General features: G+C 38.8%; 1 protein-coding gene across 8 annotated transcripts in view; it reads left to right on the top strand.

Annotated features, from left to right (window-relative positions):
- Positions 1-19840, top strand: part of PBRM1 (polybromo 1) — a 65843-nt gene extending 46003 nt beyond the window's left edge. For 5 of the 8 annotated variants that reach the window (XM_076346173.1, XM_076346177.1, XM_076346170.1 and 2 more), the window contains 6 exons: positions 150-360; positions 4035-4236; positions 12129-12284; positions 14772-14842; positions 16068-16284; positions 16623-19840. In XM_076346173.1, coding sequence (XP_076202288.1) covers positions 150-360; positions 4035-4236; positions 12129-12284; positions 14772-14842; positions 16068-16284; positions 16623-16795 — 1030 coding nt within the window. In that variant the 3' untranslated portion in view covers positions 16796-19840. The remainder of the gene's footprint in view (positions 1-149; positions 361-4034; positions 4237-12128; positions 12285-14771; positions 14843-16067; positions 16285-16622) is intronic. The other 3 variants (XM_076346175.1, XM_076346178.1, XM_076346176.1) reach the window with 1 other exon arrangement.
- Positions 19841-20136: the final 296 nt, after the last annotated feature.

The following is a 20136-nucleotide window of genomic DNA, read 5'->3' on the forward strand; positions in this document are numbered from 1 at the left end:
AGCACAGGCACATCCTGAGTCACCATTGTTTCCATGTTGTTCAATGATAAAGGACGGAAAGTTGGTTTTCTCTTCAAAAGTACATGCTATGTCCTGTAAAGTATGAGTGTGTTCTCATCTGCTTTTTGTCTTCCTCCTCCACCTTTCAGAAAACCCATAGTTCCTCAGAAGGAACCATCTCCGCTACTGGAAAAGAAGATTCAGCAGCTAGAAGCAAAATTTGCTGAGTTGGAAGGAGGCGACGAGGACATGGAAGAGATGGGAGAAGAGGAAGGTGATATGACTGAAACACCTTCTATGCCTCAGCTTCAGACCCCACTCGCTAGTGAATTGGATATAATGCCTTATACTCCACCACAGGTAAGGATCTTCCTTGAGAAACCTTTAAACATTTATATTCCGCGTTCTTTGCCCAACCCAAATAAACAAACAGTAACATTTTATCATATGCACAGAAGAGATTTATACTTCAGTTTACGAGTCTATGGAACAAATTGCACCGAACAGTTTTGGCATATCCAATATGATATCCAGGTGATAATATTTAAGTCCATTAAAATATTTTTAAAGGAAATCATTCAGTTGAGGAAAATCTAGGGTACATTTTTGTATGATATGTTAACGTTATTTCTAATTAGTAGGTTTTTCTATGTCACTTATTCAGAAATATCAGGTCCTTATATTAAATGAAGAGTTGGGATATAAGGGTTTAACTGTAATTCTCAATTTACCCAACGCCCATTTTTAAGCTTTTCCTTAAATTTTGAAAAAAACTAGCATTTCGGGTGTTATGGTTTTGCTACATTTTTAGAAAATGCTGTGCTCAAAGAAAAAAAAAAAACTTTTTTAGTTAAGCTACCATTCTTACTTGGAAATAAGAACTTGTTAAAAAAGTTAGAAGAACTGGATGTCCTAGAAGCTTTAGTATTAATTTGCTGATAAATGGGTAGGAAGTAAAGGAGGAATCACGTGTGGTTATATGCCGCTTGAATGCGGCATGAGTCATTGCTGCTGCTTAAATGGGGCACTTTTGATCCCCTTCCCTCTCTTGCTGTGTTTCTTACACAAGCCCTGGTATTTATGTAACTGAGTATTGAAGCAGGGTGAGGAACTGCTTTAACTGGAAATTAACCTAACCAAAAAAGTTTGTTTGCAACTGGATGAAACCCTTTATCTTTCTCATCGCATTGCCACATCCAAGCTAATGCCAGCATTAAAGAGGCAACGGGAATGACCAGCTGGGAACAGGAGGGAGTTTCAGACACTTTTGTAACCAGCAATACGGATTTCTGCTGCGTTTCATTGACTGTGAAGTGACAACCTCATTGGTTGTTGAGGAAAGGATGTGACCCCTGGATAGAAATAACTGTCTTTTGATGTCACGAAAAAGAGTTGATGAAGTTGAAAGCTTTAGCTTGGTTTGATTGTGATTTTTGCCATGTGGGCAGACCACCAAATGCATTTTCCTGTGCAAGGTTATCTTGCTGCTCTTGTTTTAACGTGCTGAATTTCATAAGTAGCATGAAAACTCTTGCAGAGTATTACAAATAGAAAACGTGTTACCAGCATTAACCAACTATAATGTAACACTTTAGGAAGGGGAAGGTAACTTTTTATGAATCAAAATATTATCGTTATTAAGCATGGCAGCTGCTGAAAGCAGTTTAAAGAGGGATCATTGGACATTAAAGATGTCCTCAAACTGCCTTCTGCAGTGTTCACTGTCTTTTGATCTCCTTTGCTTTCTGTCTTTCTACATAGCTGTGTTATGCTCAGATTCCCTTATATATACTAATATATAATACCTCTTTAAAAAGCCAGGTTGATAGTTGCATTATTATTATTTTTCTTAATTGTTTGTAATGGGACAGTCTTGCAGAGCTTTCAGGATAACTGGTGAGAAGTCAGGCTCAATGGATATATGCAACGTGTGTATATACCTTTAGACAGATGTGAACTCTGAAGTCTAGAACTTGGGAAAAAAAAAACCAAACCACCCCACAAAAAGATGCAAACAAATAAGGAAAACTGAAAAGGATCAATAGCAATGCATGCTAAGAAGTGAATGATGATACACAAGTGCCCCGGCAGATTCCTCACACTGCTGATTTGGAAAGAAAAGGCATGTTGTGTCTGAGCTGGCATTCAGAGCACAATTTAACTCTGGTGGAGAGATAACTAACATATAGCACAGAAATAAGATTTCTTCTTCAGATAATCTGTTCTATTTACGTCCCTAGTGAAAAGTGTCTTTTTAAACAGAGCTCCTAGATAAAAGGCATGTGTTTGCTTCATGTTGTCTTAAACGTGTGGAATTTTATTTAACAACTATTAAACCCCAGAACTTTTAAACTTTTTTTCTTCTGATAACAAAGAAGCTCTTACTACACCTAAAGATAAAAGGAGTCAAGACAAGTGAATACATGGTATTGTGGGGCTTGACAAATAGGTGGATGATGCTTTCCTGCTGCAGTTTGCTGTGAATCAAGTCAAACCTAAAAAATAAAAAGATGTGCAACTTCATTTTTTGCTTTAGCAATATATCTGAGAAAAGGCATAAAAGGGGGTCCTGGTTTATTTATTCTCTTAACACATCTAAAACTGAATATGCAGTTATCTGACTCAAACGGAGAGGATTCCATTCATTTAAAAACGGTTGTACCGGAGATGTAAAAGAATGGAGAATACAAGAATGAAATTGTGGGTGGATTGCCATTTGAAAATTAATACAGTGAAGTTTGGAATAACATACAAGTATGCCTCAGTTTATCCAGTGCCTGGCTTAAATTGATGAGCAAGACTTTTTAAGCATCTTGGTATCTCTGAAGCTTTGTTTTTAGCTGAGAGAAGAGTGTTGAACTGCGGGGCTCAAAGTGGCAAGTAGAAGGAGTTAGTAACGTGGCCAGAATTTCAGGATAGGAAGGAAAGAGTTGCATATATTTTTCTTTCCTTTTTTTCCACACCAGGTATTTGGAAACAATTACACTTTTCAAGATGTGAGAAATTTGTAATGTTTGGGATATGAGAAGGGCCTTTTGAGGGTTTTGGTATGATGATACATTTATGGGCCTTATTGATCAGAGTATGGGTGAATTATGGTCTCCTGTAACAAATGTAGGTGGAAGGAGCCTTCAAAAAGGGGGTTCCAGCTGCGGTATCTCAGTGGTTGTCAGAACAGGTTGAATTTTTTGATGGCTGGAAACATCAAGCAACTCTCAACAGGAGCATCCGTGGTGGGAAAAGCAAAGGAGCAGAATTTTTGTTACCCATCAACATATAGAATGTGATGTGAACCTGTTGTGCAGATAAAGAGTGAATCAGCAAAACTGGGCTTTGGGTTTTTCAGGGAGAAATGGCTACTTATGTAATGGGAGGTGAACACTAGAGAGAAAGGAAGAGTCTGGCAGGCAAAATAGAGACCATTTAGGCATGAGAAAAGTGGAAGGTGGAGCCAGGGAGGGTAGGGGTTGAAAAGGCCCAGGAGGAAATGGGGAAGCATTTCCCTGAAATGTGCAATGCCAAATAAAATGTTTTACTCAACTTGTCTTGGCAATATTTCTGAACAGCATAATGGATGAAATCTGTGACATAATACAATTACTTTTATTCTCTTCTGGCCTTCCAAATAGTCACTTATGTGCTACTCAGCCTTTCTTAGTCCTCTCATTCAGTTTGGAATGATTTTAGCTAATAGGAAGCATTCTGTGTTGTCTTACTGAGAATTTTTTGAAGCCTCAGTTATAAAGGTGGCATTATGTCTGGAAGGGTTGAAAAGCATCAGAACGTTGTGATTTTTTTTTTTTTTTTTTTTTTTTTTTGCCTGTGTACTTTTCATAAGCGTGTGCATATGCTCTTGTCATGCATCAATAGATGCAGTCTCTCTTCAGGGGCCGTAAGGTTGGATGGTCCTTGTGCAAATATGTTCAAGAGAAATGCAGGAATATTGTAAAATACTGTTTCTTACAGCTTTGAATTTTGTCTGTCGAGAAGCTTCTCTTTTGTACACTTGTGGTCATAACTGCCTTTTCTCACAGTCCACTCCCAAGTCTGTTAAGGGCAGCACCAAGAAGGAGGGATCAAAGAGGAAGATCAACATGAGTGGGTACATCTTATTTAGCAGCGAGATGAGAGCTGTGATTAAAGCTCAGCACCCAGACTACTCCTTTGGAGAGCTCAGCAGGCTTGTAGGAACTGAATGGAGAAACTTGGAAGCAACAAAGAAAGCAGAATATGAAGGTAAATAAAAACTAAGATGCTAAACTTTTTTCTGCTTTTTTTTCTTTCTCAACGCATTCATTACTGTTGTTCAGATGACAGGTTTAATAAAAGAAGATATTTGTGTTTTTATTCTGGACGTACCTTAAAGAGAAGTTCATATTGAGAGATGACTGAAGAGGAGCAAAGAGCATGTTTAAGTTATGTAGTGCACAACTGATAATTTAAATGTCTTTGCCACAAATAAGCAAATGAACAAAGACCAAGAAAATGGGGACAAATTAGAAGTAAAGGGGCATGAAGCCCCTGGGCTGGAAGTCAGTTGGAAAAATGGTTTGTGAAAGTTTCCTTAAAGGAGGACTGGGGGGAATTTTGGACAAGAAGCTCTTCAGAGCTGTAGCGGCAGGTAAGAAGGCTTACAGTGGAGCGGAAAAACGTTCTTTGATTGACAGTACTTAGAGTCCTAAAAAGCTTTGGTAGAATAAAATCAAGGATACAGAATCTGTTATGATACTGTAAATATGACCTGTTGTTCAGTCTCAGTATTAATCAACTGTTGTAACTGATTTTGTTGAGAGATTTCATATCCTGAAGTAAGCCTAGGAATATTTCATAGGTATGAGATACTTTAGAACTTTCTTTCTGTCTTTCTTTCTTTCTGTCTTTCTTTCTTTCTGTCTTTCTTTCTTTCTGTCTTTCTTTCTTTCTGTCTTTCTTTCTTTCTTTCCTACTGATATTGGTCATTGTGTTTCAACTTTGATTAAAATAAAATACAATTGATCCTTAACAGCAGGCCCTTACCCAAGCCAAATACATTGGCTTAACATCCATAGTTACTACTCTAGTTCATAATGTGTCAACACTTCCAATAGAAAACCCATTTTTTTAAGCAACTGTTGCAGTTTTTTTGGAAGAAAATGCTGTTTTGGGTAGGAAAATTTCACACCCTAGAAAGTTATTGCCCAATTAAGTTATAACTTTGCTTTTTTAAAAATGAGATTTGATAGGTTTTCTGCATACTCATAACTTAAAGGCAGCTTTGATCTTCAAACTAGAAGTTTGCATGCTATCACTTTCCACCCTCAGCTGTCTCAGTCCTTTCCAAATTTGCAGTAGTACCTCTTTGCAATTCTGGAGAGTAATATAGCACCACTCGGCTATGTGCAAGTTTTCTTTGCAAATGCTGTGAGGGAAATGGTAATGCTCTTTCTTTGTGAAAGTACTATATGGCCTTACTTTTTTCCTGTTGTAGTTTCCTTTTACACCCTTCTAGGTGCACGTGTTATCTTTTTATTGACAGGTCCCTCCTTACAGCCTAATTCTTAAGCAGTAGGACAGCTAGCACGTCATCGCTTCCTAGCTTAGAGCAGCTTGACGTCTTGTACTTCTGCAGGAAGGCATAGCTGTAATGTACTGGTAGCGACAGTGTCTGTCCACTGTGTTAATGATTGCCTAAGTGCTTCCATTTTAATCCTCCTTCTCGCTTAAAATTTTCCTAAGCTTTTGTGTTTTGGGCTGCAGTTTCTCTGGTTTGGTGTCTGCCCAGAACTAGACTTAACTTTTATTTGGTTTTGAGGGGTTGGGATGGGGTTACAAAGCGTCCAAACTGTGTTTGCTTACCATGTGTGAAAGGAGAGAAACTCCTCTCCTTCCACTGTGACGAGTCAAAATTCACATGCTCTCTAGCGTGGACATGCACCAGGGAGCAGGGAACAGGCATGGTTTGACACCTCGGTGAAAAAGTGCCTTTCCGTGTTCTGGTGAAAAGTTGTTTGCATTTTAGATCCGTTTTGACCCACTGAAAATTTCATTTGGTATATGTGCAGGGTAATAGTTGGTATTTTTAGCAATAGTGGAGCAAAGAACAGGCTGCATTGGAAATGCCTGCGTGGCTAACTGCACTGTGAAAACTCCTCAAAATAAAATAAAATAATGCATGGGATTGAGGTAAAGGCCTGTTTTAAGGAAAAGCTCTGTTCAAAGCAGAAGGTCTCTTTCCTGTCTCTTGAGATGTGTTGGAAATGTTGCTTGAATGATCTCAAGTCCTGGCCTAAATGATTTAGATTTAGTATTGAGTACGAAGGTGAATGCTCAAGGCTGAACTCTTAAACACCTGCTACAGTTCCCTTTGGCAGTGTTGTTTCATCTGTTAGTTCCGTGGCAGTCACGGCATGGATAGAGACTAGGTAAAACTCAAGTACTGTCCTACGTCAGATCCTTCTTCAAAGCTCAGCACTCCAAAATCTGATAAAGCTGAATGCTTAACAGTAATTTCTCATTCATCAGAGTGTCTTGAGAACTTTTGCTTTTGTCTGACCATTGTTTTTTTTTAGCTGGCCAAAAGTAGGTGAGAGTCAGAACAGCTGCTTCATCTTTTCCCCAAGTGCTTGCTCTGCTCTGAAGAGGATTATCTCATTTTTCTACTTCAGGATCTACCTTTAAATGTCTTGTGTATTTTATGCTCAATGATGTATGAGTTGCCTGTAGTAGATTTAGGAGTTTCTATGCGTCATCATCGCTTCCTGAAATGACAGAACTGAAAAGAAGGAAGGAGATGCCTTTGGAAATGAAACTGGTCTTTCAGTGTTTGGAAGTAGTGCTAGAAGCTGCAGAAACAGGTTCTACAGGAGACAAACACGTGATAGACGTTTGAAGTCATATACTAGAGAAAACGAGTAACATTGGCAGGATGCATAACTTAAGCTCCTTGATGTACTTCTTCTTAGCCTTTGTTTGACAGAGGACCTTGATTGCTGTTTTAGTGGCAGTTTTCATCTTTCACCAACTGCAAGAGAACTTCTAGCCCTGCATTCACTGTTATTAAAATCTGCTGGAGATGTATGCTGCATTCATTTATTCTTTGTTGTTCCTTGTTGCGTCAGTCAGATACAACGTTCAGAGTAAACAAATCAGCAACTTGCATGCCCCCAAAGCACCTTGAGTGGGCATTCAGTGTATCTCCTTTTTTTTGTTTGCTTGGGTTTTGGGTTTTTTCTTTCTTCTTCCAATGACCCTTCGCCCTTCCCTTAATATGAAATTGCCCTCTGGTCAGATTCCCCTGCAGTAGATCTTTTGTTCTTGCAGTCACAGTGAGAAACTTGATTGAGATAATGACCAGATTCATCGTACAAAGGACACACATGACCTCCAGTGAGCAGCACAATGTGAGTTAGACATCTTCAGAAAAAAAAAAAAAAATAGCTCGAAGGGGACCAAATGGGGAAAACGACAGAAAGAGGCAGAGAAAAATATTTTTGGTTCATCAAACTGCTGCTTGTTATGTTCCAAACACTAAGGACCTATCTACACTAGGGCAACTTTGCAAATGCTTCCCGACTTTGCCACCGCTTTTCAGCTGCATCAGTAGTAAAGTATATGGGGAGCCCAAGAATAAATGGGCCGCTGGCTGGCACTGCTATCTGCTATTTGCATCTTACTCTAGGGCACGTCTGGTAGACACGGTGCTTAAAATTCCCACAGCAGCTGGTAATGGATCTACATGAGAGCTGCCGGCCTTCACTGCAACTGGTTTAGCTGAGCCAGTGGTGTCAAAAGAGGGAACGTTTTGCCATGTTTTCCTAGTGCGGACTGAGCCTAGTGCTGGACTGCTGCTTCATGTTGGTAACACTGGTGTTATTATCAAATTTGTTCTTTGACTTTTTAAATTTTTATTTTATTATTTATTTTTATTTTTTTTTAGAAAGAGATAAAACTTTGTGGAATATTTTTCATGAAAGGTTCTCTAAAAGTCTTAGGTGCAGCCACATGAAATCAAATCATATGCTGTTTAAAAAGATTCATCTGTTCTACTTTATATTTGACTAAACTATGCCAGTGTTTGACTAGTCCTTTTTAATGAACAGATAATATTTTGAAATTCTGGGTTACAAAACAGAACTGAAAATCTAAAATACTTTTACAGAGCGGGCAGCTAAAGTTGCTGAGCAGCAGGAGAGAGAGCGAGCAGCACAGCAGCAGAATTCCTCCCCCCGGGCAGGCACTCCTGTCGGGGCTCTTATGGGGGTGGTGCCGCCACCAACACCAATGGGAATGCTCAATCAGCAGTTGACACCCGTTGCAGGTAAAACGTAGGAGCTATGACCATTTTTTCCTCATCCACTATATCAACCCCCTTCATAACTCTGAACACTCTCTTGGGTCACTTTGTTCTTACGGAAGAAAAAGCTCAACCTCTTCAGTCTTTCTTCATAATGAGTATACGTAACCGCAGCAGTAGCCTGATAGTCCCACGTTACTTGCTCCAGTAGTGAGTAGCCTGTTGAAAATGCAGGGAAAAAGGGTCCTCCTTGTGCGGTAGTCCTGTTCTGTTTGTGTGCAGTCGTGTTTGTTCGCTCTACTTTGCAGAGTTCATGTTTAGCCCTGCTAATGGCAGGAGGGGAGCGAGCTAAATACTCTTCTAGTGCATGCAGCGTCAGTGGAAGTGGTAAAGTAGGAGGCAATATTTTTTTTTTTTTTTTTTTTTTTTTATTGTCAGGAGGGTGAGAGGCGAACAGAATCCAAACCAGATTTTTAAATCCAAGCAAAAGCTTTACAGAATTGCTGATTAGACACTGGTAAGCAGAGCAGACTAGGATCTAGAGCCATTGCAGGAACAAATATGAAATGCCAACATTGCCGGTTTTATCAGGTGATTTGCAGAATAGAACTGAGCTTGGAGAACTCTTCCACGAGGTCCCTGTTGCTGGGTGTTGTGCTCGTTACCAGTCGTAATCTGACTTGAGTTCATAGGGAATATGCTCAGAGTAAGTATTTTCAGGATCAGATCTGAAGGCAATGTAGTCCACTGGAGACTCTTGTATGGGAATCAGCCATACATCGGTGAGAAAATGAATTAGGTATGACCTGATAGGCTGTTTTCCTTCTCCCATTTCTAATTAAAATAATTAGATTACTTCAGTCAAGGTCAAAATAGTGCCAAGTAAGTAAAAATGAGTATTTGGAGGTTTTTTGGTTTGAGTTTTGGGGTTTTTTTTAACTTTCCCTTAAGGCATTCCAATTATTCCATTTATTCTTTTGTCATTTTTCTTTTTCTTTCCTGTCTCACAGGCTGTGGCCATATTTAGAGCTGACAGCCTGAAGCGTTTTTCATCACAGTCTCTAAATCCCTTTTCAGTAAATAGGCTGCATGGATGTTTAAACTGAAGGCACATTCCCTATTTGGTTCGTGGTCTCCGGATTACAAAGCATTTGTTTACACAGAGTTGCATTTTTATTTTGTTTTTTTCACTTTGTTCTTGGTAATTTTCTTCTGAACTGTTTGCAGTTGGTGTGTGTGTGTACACGTATCTGTGCATATATGAAGGGTAAAAAAAAAAAAAAAAAGAGTTCTCCAGTGCTGATCTTTTTTGTGAGTAACCTACTTCCATCTAGAATATGTAGAAATGTCATCCTCTTGTGGTTGTGTTTTCTTGGTTTGGTTCTTGGTTTTTTGGCACTGAGTCACTTTTCCAATTTTTTGGAGGTAGGTGTTGATGGGCAGTAATACTTAGTACTAACACTTTCTTAAAACTTTTCCAAAAATGTGCATTCTGCAAACTACACATGCTAACTTACTTCCTGTGGCAGCCTGCTCAAAAGCAAACCTGTATTTAAGACCATCATCTTATTCAAGCGGTTAGACATTCAAGCCTCTTTACTTTTGGCACTGTGAAATACTTCCTTGAAGTGGATGATCAGGTGGATCTTTTTAAACTCTTTCTATTTTTGTGGCCCATTTGAAAAACACAGTCTTTCATCTTTTAGTTTCCGCAAGTCTTACTTAGAAGTATCTTGTTCTGTTGAGACCTCTTTCACATCCTCCTCCATCATTTGATTGCTTTTCTCTAGTTCAGAGAACTTCTCCATCACAGTTCAGAGAACTTTATGGCCCACGGGTCCAAGAAATCTGGATACCTTCTGAGATGCGTTTCTCTTAGTGCGCAGTGCTCTAGTTTCTTGTAAATCTAGGCATTACAAAAGTTTATTTAATCTTACATTGATATAGTAAAAAATGGGAGAACAAGTAATTTGAAAGGCATCAGAAATCACAGCTGTGGGAGCTGGAAATAGTTTGCCCATGTTTACTAGTTTAAAATGAAAGTGGTAACTCATACATGGGGTATGAAAGTGGCTGCTCTTACAACCTTGTGATGAGCTACAAGAACTGATTTCTCATGGAGATTTGACGACAACTTTATTAATCCAGCCAGTTGTTGAGTGAGTATTTTATTTGGAAATGTAGATAACGAGCTTTCATGATTGATAAATACGGGTTTGTTTCATTGGAGGTTTTTGGTTTATTTTGGTTTGTTTGTTTTAAAGCTTCAGAAGTGTATGTAAATGCATTGAAGATGTGATTGCAGCTTGGGGTGCACTAGAAGTACCAGGCAGTAGCTACAGTGAAAGCCCTTTATTCTAGGCTGCTTTTGTTGTTTTTCTTCTTTTACTTTTTCCATTACAAATATGGATTTCACTATGTTAATAAAGAGGTACAGATGAGCTTCCAGATATTTGACATAGGTACCTAAGACCTATTTAGTAAGTGTTGATCTAGGTGTCCTGTGGAAAATGAAGGCTTGAGGAAGATCAGTTCTTTATTTTCTCATTGTTTGCTCCATGTAAAGCTTTTGGAATTTCAGGTTTCTCACCTTTGTAACTCTTCCTGAGGAAGTGACAAATTTAGCTTGTATTTTGGAGCTGCTTGATCTGTTTCGATCCTGAGCTCATGACAGCTTTGTTTTCAGTCAGAGCCGGTGTGAGTTCTTGGCCAGTCTTATTCCAGAAATCCCTGTTCTGAAAGTTTCTTTTATGAGTTACTGGGAGTGTGGCAAAGACTCAGTAGGTGGTTTCTTGGAACAGGCTATAGAAACCTCAGCAATTTTGCATTTCCAAACTTACCTCATCTCTCTAGACCTGCTTCTGTCCTCTGTCATCTTTTCATTGTCTTTCCAACACCTTTTCTTGGTTACCTGACAACGCATCCATTTAAATTACAAAGCCTAGAAAACAGGCAAGGGACAAGCAAGTTAGGTTCCAGGACCTAATAAACACAGTGCAGTTAATTTGTGTAGGTTCACCTCATGGCCGAAACCACAGTAAGCTCTAAATTTTCTTCCCTCATGTGCAGAAAACTAAAGTTATGAGCAGCAGCACAATACCGTCTTCGCCGTAACATTGATTTTCCTGTAAAGACACCTTGAAAACATTGTCAGTGAAATTCTGTGAGGGACTGCAGGTGCTCCTTGCAAGTCCTTTTACTTCGGTCTAGTGCCATGAGTGTAAGTCACTGCAGCCCAGCACATCCAGTGCTGTCAGGTTTAAAAATTTGAGTTACTTCCATAGTTTATACTGGAGACGGTTTAATAAAAACCACCCCTGTCACTGTTGTTAGTTTTAAGTATGCAAATGTAGTAGGGCTTTTGTGTGTTAATTTTGCATATGCACTGCAGAAAAATATATAGGTTTTTATTTTTGTTCCAGTTGAGTTTGGTCTCCGAGGTAGCCCACAAAGCAGGGCTGTATGTGGAGCTTGTGTAGCTAGTGTTGTGTTCGTAATCTGTATGCAGATGGCAGAGCTTTAAGCTGTATTAAAATTGCTTGCGTTAGTAACATTTAATTGTGGCTGAATTTATTCCTTGTGTTAACATATGTGAATATTCAGCATTTATTGCCCCATGAGAAACATGCAAATACACTAAATACTAATTCATCCAAAGTACAGTGTTTCATATTTATAACTTTTTTATTTTTAATTTTTATTCATTTTTGCAAGATACTAATTGTAGTATCGTGTTGCTGTACTAAAGGTGCTTTCTTTTTTTTCTTTTTTTTTTCCTGTGGATAGTGCATGTCTTACTGTGTAGATCATATTGCATGTTATTGATGCATGTTTGAAATTTGTTGTGTCCTTCAAGGCATGATAAGTGGCTATCCACCGGTGCTGCCACCTTTGCAGGGCCCAGTTGATGGCATTGTTAGCATGGGCAGCATGCAGCCACTTCACCCAGGGGTGCCCCCACCCCACCAACTTCCGCCAGGTATGCCAGGCATCCCAGGCATCCCACCACCCGGTAAGAATGTCATCCTCATTCGCTCCTTATTTCATTTTCATGTACTTGCCGTTTAACCAGTTGTTACAGAAATTATCTGCAGCTTGTTTTGGTCATAGCTTTTGTTTCTGAACATTGCAGGTTTGTTTAGCTGCAGCGCACACAATGCACTGCTGAATATATGAGGTAGATGCAAAACGTTGACACAACAGCATGTCCAGTAAACCAGCAGGGAAGGGTTATTGGAGAAACGTGGTGCTGCTCCAGCAGTAGTTTTGCTCCAGCCAAAAAACCTGACAATTCTGCTTGAGTTTATCAGAGGTCTGAAAAGCTGAAATCAGCCTATTCATATCCTTATGTCATTTCAACAGCATCTTTCCACTCCTCCTTTTCTTACTTAAAGTGGGCTTATAAATGAAATTTATTGCTCTCATTCCTTACTGAACTCTTTTTCAGTATGTTAACGTTTATCAGCAGTCAGACTGCACTTAAATGAACCTGGTCACGTAAGACCCCTTAGCCATTTGGGCACTGACACGTGTGATTATAAGACAGTGTTCAGATTGAACCTTGTTGATAGACCAGTAACTGGAAACATTTGGGGATAAGGTGAACTCAGTATACTATTGTGGCCAAATTTTGAAATGGTTTTTGAGAGCGTATCTACTACGTATTTGCTATTTTTTTGCCACACTTTTGATGAAAAGTGAGGCTGAATGAAACAAACATTTTTCTAGTGTTAATGCCATTAACATGTCCCCATTATGGGGAGAAATGTTCATCTGCCCTCTGATCCTGTTTTCTGCTGATTCTTTCAGTTTTTACCTCTGCTAACTCATGTGCCTATTTAAAAGATGTGTATCCCATATGTTCAGCAGTTAAACAAGCTGTGGACAGAAGTGGTCTCGTTTGCCTCCCTCTACCCCACTTGCAACTGTGTTTATCAAAGCTCTGTTAAGACTTTTATCTGAAAGTGAATTGTTTTGGGTTGGGGTGGTTCTTTTTGTTTGTTTGCTTGGTTTTTTTTTTAAATCCATCAGTACTAGGTGTCCAGCTTGCAGCTTCGCTGGTGTGTAAGGTTCACCGTAAAGTCACGTAGAGGGAGTAGGAAAACAGCTGTGTGTCTGTGAGCCTGTCTCCGACTCACCAAGGCAGTGACATTTAGCATACGTCAGCAACATGCAAATGTTTGGGAGGTGAATCCAGGACAATGCATTTCTTTGAAGAGTTTTTCCCACCGGAGAAGTGGGCTGTGTGTATGGTGTTTAAAACCGAGAGGGTATGGATTAGGGAAAAAATAATGCCTGGGAATGGAGGACCGCACCTGAAGTGGCGCTAAATCGGGCTGGATGTGCTAAGGACGAAGCCATGCTCTGGTGCTGGAAAGGCGAGGGTGCTCTCCTCCAGACCTCTTCGCTTTGTACAAAAAAAAATTAATAATCCGTGCCATATTCCACAACTTGTATTATCAATGTTTTTTCCAACTCCTGACTTGCTGTTAGTATAGATGCATGTAAAATGGGGGCTGTCATCAAATGGAAAATGCGTTTGAAATATGCTTTAGTGTGCAAAATGCAGTGGCACATCTTTTGATCACTGATACAGAAATCTGCATGCAAATTAAACCCTCAGGAAGAGCATAGTTAGTTTGCAGCTTTTCCAATGAATGAGTGTTAGAAGTGGCATAAACAGAAAGAAAAGCAGCAGCAGGCATAACTTTCATTTTTTCAGACCAAAGTATCTGTATGTAAAATATAGGAACTGCATGATTCTCATTTAAATTTGTAAATTTTTGTATGTAAGACTGACACAGGTGTTATCTGCTGCACGCTGTGCAATAGGGAAAAGCCTCAATATGTTTGAGGAAAAACTAACAGTTTTTATTTTTTTGAAATTTGTTTCAAAAGTTCATCGGTCTCATATATAAGACTAAGCTTAACCTGCAGGTTGCGTTTTATATTAGTGAGATCTATCAGAATTTCTGTAATGGCTTGGATTTCCTCCTGCTGTGAATGTATTTTATAAAACTGAACAGAAGGAAATGTTACATGTTGCTAAAGAAAATCAGCATTTCCTTTCTTAAAGGATTCCAGGAAGATCCTGTCAAGCCAAAGGTGTATGTTGTAAATAAAAAGATTTAGTCAGGCAATGACTAAGTAATGTGTAAAAAACAAAACAAAACAAAACAAAAAAAAACAAACCAAAACAAAAAAACAAAAACAAAACAGAAAACCAAAAATTATTCACTTTGCATTTCTTTAATTAAATTAATTCAACAGGCCACATATCAATGTTTGGTAGTTGTCATGTTGGCTTTTTTTTTTTTTCTTCATTCAGAAACTTCTAAAGTTTTGTACTGGGGGAGAGGGGGATAGTTGAATGTTGTACATCTGCTTAAAATAACTGTGAGCAATGATATCAAAGTATAAATTTTTACTATAAGAAGACCAAAGAGGTATTTGTCACTGCTCTGAAATAAGACTAATTATTTTATATTTTGGAATATAGGTGTTATAGGCCAAAATGTGTCCCCCATGGTAGGCACTCCAGCACCCGGAGCAAGTCCTTTTGGACAGCAGGTGAGTCGTTTTTGCATTATTTGTGAGGCTCTAAGGCTCTGAATTAGCATTTGAACAACATCTCAGTTAAGACATGTAGGGATGCACATAGCCTTTCCCAGGGAGAACATAAACCAAATTTACACCGATGTATTTAGAATCAGTTAATATCTTACACTCAGAGTTATGTCTGTATTTGTTGGTCGGATTGTTATTAGACTAATTAGGTTCCGTCCAGTGGAATGACTTCTGCAGTATAAGAAAGACAGTGTTTTGTTTTGTTTTCCTTCTACTAAACTTAAGACGAGTCATTTCAACACACTGTTAAACTGCTGATAATTTATGTTTGGCATGCTTTGGTGACGCAGAGAGGATGTTGTCCACTTTCTCAGCTGCTGATGAGTGGGTAAAAACTGTTTTGTTTGCTCCCATATTTCACAAACTGACGAAGCAGATGTTCATCAGCAGTTCAGAATTTGTGAGTTTGGATAACAGTGATGATCCTTCTCAGTGATTAATACAGATGAAGTGTTCAGCACATTTCCAATTTTATTGACTAAATTTTTGCATCATAAAGAGAAATGTGATTTTGGATAGAGGGTGTAAAGAAAACCAGAAGTTGAGTGAGAAAGTAGTAAAGTGTATATGTCATGACATTGGGTTATTCCAGACCACAGGATATCTGTGCTAAGAGTTCTCAGTACTGCTGCTTAATCACAATGGTGGGAATTCTTCTGTGTGACTGTGATTTATTTGTGTGCCTGTGATTTTTGCCTGACAGCAATTAGCATTTATTCTGTGGAAGTATCCCAGTCGTCTAAGGATCAGGGTCAGTTTGGATTAGATGTTTTAGAGATAAACCCTGCACTTCACAGACCACACGGTTTCTGATCTCTAATTTAGAGAAAGCGTGAAATAAAAAGGAGGCAAAAGGAATAATTAAGGTTAATAGGAGAGAGGAGAAATGGTGATAGTAATCAGAGTATGTTTACATAGATTAGAAAGAGGAACGATGTTGTCTGTTAAATACCAATACGGTTTGTTAGCACTTCCTCTCTCTGTGCGTCTCGGTGACCCCAACGGATAACCCTGGCTGAAGTGGGCGTCTTCCAGGGAAATTTTCTTATGCCTTTGCTGATAACCTGTTTTGAAGTTCCATTGTATGAGGATGATCTGATGCACAGATGTGAAGCAGTTTCCCTGCAGTTCCCCCAAATGTCATCTTTCCATCGCTTTGTCATTGCAGATAGGAATCCTTGGCCCGCCGGGACAGCAGGCACCCCCTCCGTATCCCGGCCAGAGCCCAGCAAGTCAGCCGATTATGCAGCAGCCCACAACTCCCATGTTCGTCTCCCCTCCACCAAAGACACAGAGGCTTCTTCATTCTGAAGCCTATCTGAAATATATTGAGGGGCTTAGTGCTGAATCAAATAGTATTAGCAAGTGGGACCAGACCCTCGCAGGTAAGGCTTTTGCTACAGAGTGGGATGTTTCCAGACAGAAAACGCTTCTTCGTAACCGTTAATATTTTTTGCTTTTATGGAAAATGCTACATAAATCTGCTGCTTACTTAATAAAATGTACACATGCAATTAATTGTTAAAAACAAATCAACAGACTGGGAATATATATGTTATAAGCAGGCTAATTCCATCGATGATGTATAAATTTAAGAATCAATTGTATGGGCTTAAATACTAGGGGTAAAAGTTACACTGTAGAATTATATTCGCCTTTTTCTAGAGAAATTGTGGTGAATATCGAAGCCAGTAGATAATTGGACCATTTCTTGACCTTTCAGCACGAAGACGAGATGTCCACTTATCAAAAGAACAAGAGAGCCGACTCCCTTCACACTGGTTGAAAAGTAAAGGGGCTCATACCACAATGGCCGATGCGTTATGGCGTCTGCGAGACTTGATGCTACGAGACACCCTTAATATCCGTCAGGCATACAACATAGAAAATGTTTAGTTGCATAATTGCTTCTTTCTTTGATGCCGGCATATGAGGAGTTTTGTGGAACAATAGCTGTTTTAGTTACTGGGTGGGGAGAGATAACCAACAATAATTTGTATTGCATTTTACTGTACATTGCAAGACCATTTTTATATAAGGACACTTTTAATAAGCATATTTCACTTTTTGTTATATTAAGTTGACTTTATCAAATACACGGATTTTTTGCATATGTTTCCTTTGTTTGAAAGGCGATTTCATAATTGGTTAAGTGTAGTCAAGGATTCATCTTTCTTATACTTTACTGCTGAGAATATGATGCCATTGTTTTTATATAAAAGAAGAAAAAAGAAAACAAAGTATTTACAGATCGATACAGTGGAATGTGAAATTAGTCATAGTTTACATCTTAGAAGGATGTGTGTACATGTGCTTGTGTGTGCTAGCCACTTCCAGCAGAAATCTCACTTGGATGTGAACAGGGAGGATCTCTTAAAAGAAGCTAAAGGTAAGATGTGCATTGACGCTAGGGAAAAATGACATTTCAAGTCCACACCGAGGCAGCTGAGTGGGCAACAGCAATCATGGAAGTGCTGGTGTGGACGGGACAAGGGTGTCTTGACCGCTAATGTTGTCCAATCCTGTCCAGTTATTTAGTTGTGTAGCCAAGGCCATTGTGATCCTAAATCGGTAACAAAATACATGTGCTGGCATGCCCTTAGAAGGTGAAATGTTCCATCTCCCATGACCTGCTTTGGGGGTTCTGTGATGTCCCTAACACCGAGCAGTGGGAAGGGGAAGCTTCCTCCCTAAGCAATTCTGTCTGCACGTGGGAGAGGCATGCAGAACTTCGAACCAGTTCAGGTCTTGGAAGGTAAGTTAGAGGAGAAGAAAAGTTGAGTTGTTTTGTTAGTGAAGTAACGTGATGTTTTTAAATTCACACATATTCTGTTAATGATTGGGCATTGTAAGACATTTTTGTATGCTTTCTTTAAGTGTATTGATTCAGCTTAATGAAAGTTTTGCAATGCAAAATTTGAGAGAAATTTGACACTTAAATTAACTTTAAAGTAAAATACTACTGTATGGTATGTGTAAGTTCAGCATACCGAGTACGTTGGAGAAATAGAGTATGTGCATTGCAGCCTTCAGAGGGTTTGGGGTTTGTGGGAGGTTTTTTTTGTTTTGTTTTGGGGGTTGGGTTTTTTGGTTTTTTTTTTTTTTGTTTGGTTTGGTTTTGTGCTAAGTAAGGTAGGTATTGACTCTTCTTGCCAAATTTCAAGGTTGTGGCTGCCTTCTGCTAAAGACTTACCTGTCCTCGTAACTAACCAGCCTTTTGGACTGCAAAGTTATTTGTTTAAAGGTAAATCCTTTCATGTATTTAATTTTAGAGAAAGAATTAATACTTTTGGATTGCTTTAAGTAACTGGGAAAGCTATATTAATTTGAAAAAATTGTTGGCAGGAACGTAGTCACTGCAACTCAGTCCAAAAGAACTGATTTACGGATACGCTTCATCTTACTGCTAGAGATGTTCATCACGTGGAAATGTTTTTTTTTTTAGTGTGATAGTACAGAACATTTTCATTTCAGTATATTTGGCAGAAGGTTAAATATCCGTTTTCAAATACTGGATATCTTCGGTTTTGTTTTGCTGATGTAATTGATACTGATGAGGGAAGTGACATGTGCAAGTATAAACTGTTATTTAATTTTACTGGCTAATTCCTCTCCCTCTCCTGTTGCAATCCTCCAGTCATTGCACAGAAAACCATGTAATTACAAATAGGCACTTAAGGACAGTTTAGGTCAGATGTGCAATCGATGCGAAGAAAACAGAGCTAAGCAACATATAGGGAAATTACAATTCTGAACTCTACAAGTAGCACACCTGTGGTACAGAAATTCTTTACTGGCCTTTGTAAATGACCAATTTTATTTAATAAAGTAGAAACTGAATAGTCTTAGACCACCCCCATATATACAGTATCATCTTAAAATGTGTTTAAATTACCATAGGCTTTGCAATTTTTAGCCACAAAGACAGGACATTGAAGCGAATCAGGCAGCAAATTCGAGTTTTTGACTATTTGGAACTATCATGGATTGTACTAATACACCACCAGATTCTCCTACTTCTCAGCATTAATAAAAATTACACCAAAGAACCTGGGATGGATTTTAGTTAAGTTATTGCTTTATTTATTTTATTTTGAGGACTGGATGGGACTCCCTTTGGAGCCTGTATAACTCAGATTTTTTTAATTTATCTGAAGGTCAGTGATGAGCAGACTTGCAGCACTGGCTCTCTCCTGCCCGAGCAGCTGAAGCCTTACCTTCACTGCTCTTTCTGGCCCAGGAGCAAGAGATTGGAAGTGCAAACAAAACCTGGGTCCTCCCGCAAGGCAGTGCAGAGCACTACCGCTAAGCCACTGGGCTGGCCCTAATCAATTATTTTAAGCTTCGTTTATTTATTTCAAAATCATGTCTCTGCATATTGGAGGCATTTCAGTCGATTGCAGTAAAATTTAGGATATAATGGCTACAGTCTAGAATTCAAAACCAGCAAAAGAAACTGTTTTCTGACTCTGGTTTAAAAAAAAAAAGACATGTCTGTCTGTCTTTCTCTTTCTCTCTCTTTGTGGGTGTTTGAACCCCTCATTTGTTTTCCACTGCCGTTCATTGTACTGGCGTAAACAAAACTTTCATATCAAAATAAAAGTATGTATGGGAAATGGTTGGCTTCTGTGAGAGTGGAAAATAGATTAATCTAGGACCGGTATTTTCATAAACCAGTTGGAGACGACTAATAATTATTTGTTCTCTTCCTCAGTCCTTCCCTTCCATGAGAAAATTTACTGTTTGTATAAAAATCAAAACGTTGATGTTGTTGACTTTTTTTTCAGCATATGTTTTTCGGACCTGGTTAATCCATGCTTGGCTTTTCATTAGATCTTGTACTCCTGAAGGTTAAGCTGCTAACCAGGTTTATAACATGTATGTACCATCACTTTGTTTACCTGAGTCTTTTTAATTTGAATAAAAATAGTTTGCAAAGTGTTTTGGATTAACCAGGTTTGAGTGTCCCATCAAGACTTTTGTTAGGATTTTATTTCAAGTAATTCTGGCTGTTGCTGATCCAGATTTTATCAAGTCCTTGGTACATGTCTGCTGGTGTGGGGGTAAAGAATCCTTTTTATATTGTCCTCTGTATTGCAAGACGTGCCTGGTAGGTGCTAAGAACAGTGATGCTGAAAAATATGGTTGAAAATTGAGCTATAAGGAGCATGAACAGTAAACCTTGGAAAATATGTGATGCACTGAGAAAAAGCTGAGTGGAGATGATAAGATTCAGT

Source organism: Aptenodytes patagonicus, chromosome 8 (genome assembly GCF_965638725.1).
Source record: "Aptenodytes patagonicus chromosome 8, bAptPat1.pri.cur, whole genome shotgun sequence".
NCBI lineage: Eukaryota > Metazoa > Chordata > Aves > Sphenisciformes > Spheniscidae > Aptenodytes > Aptenodytes patagonicus.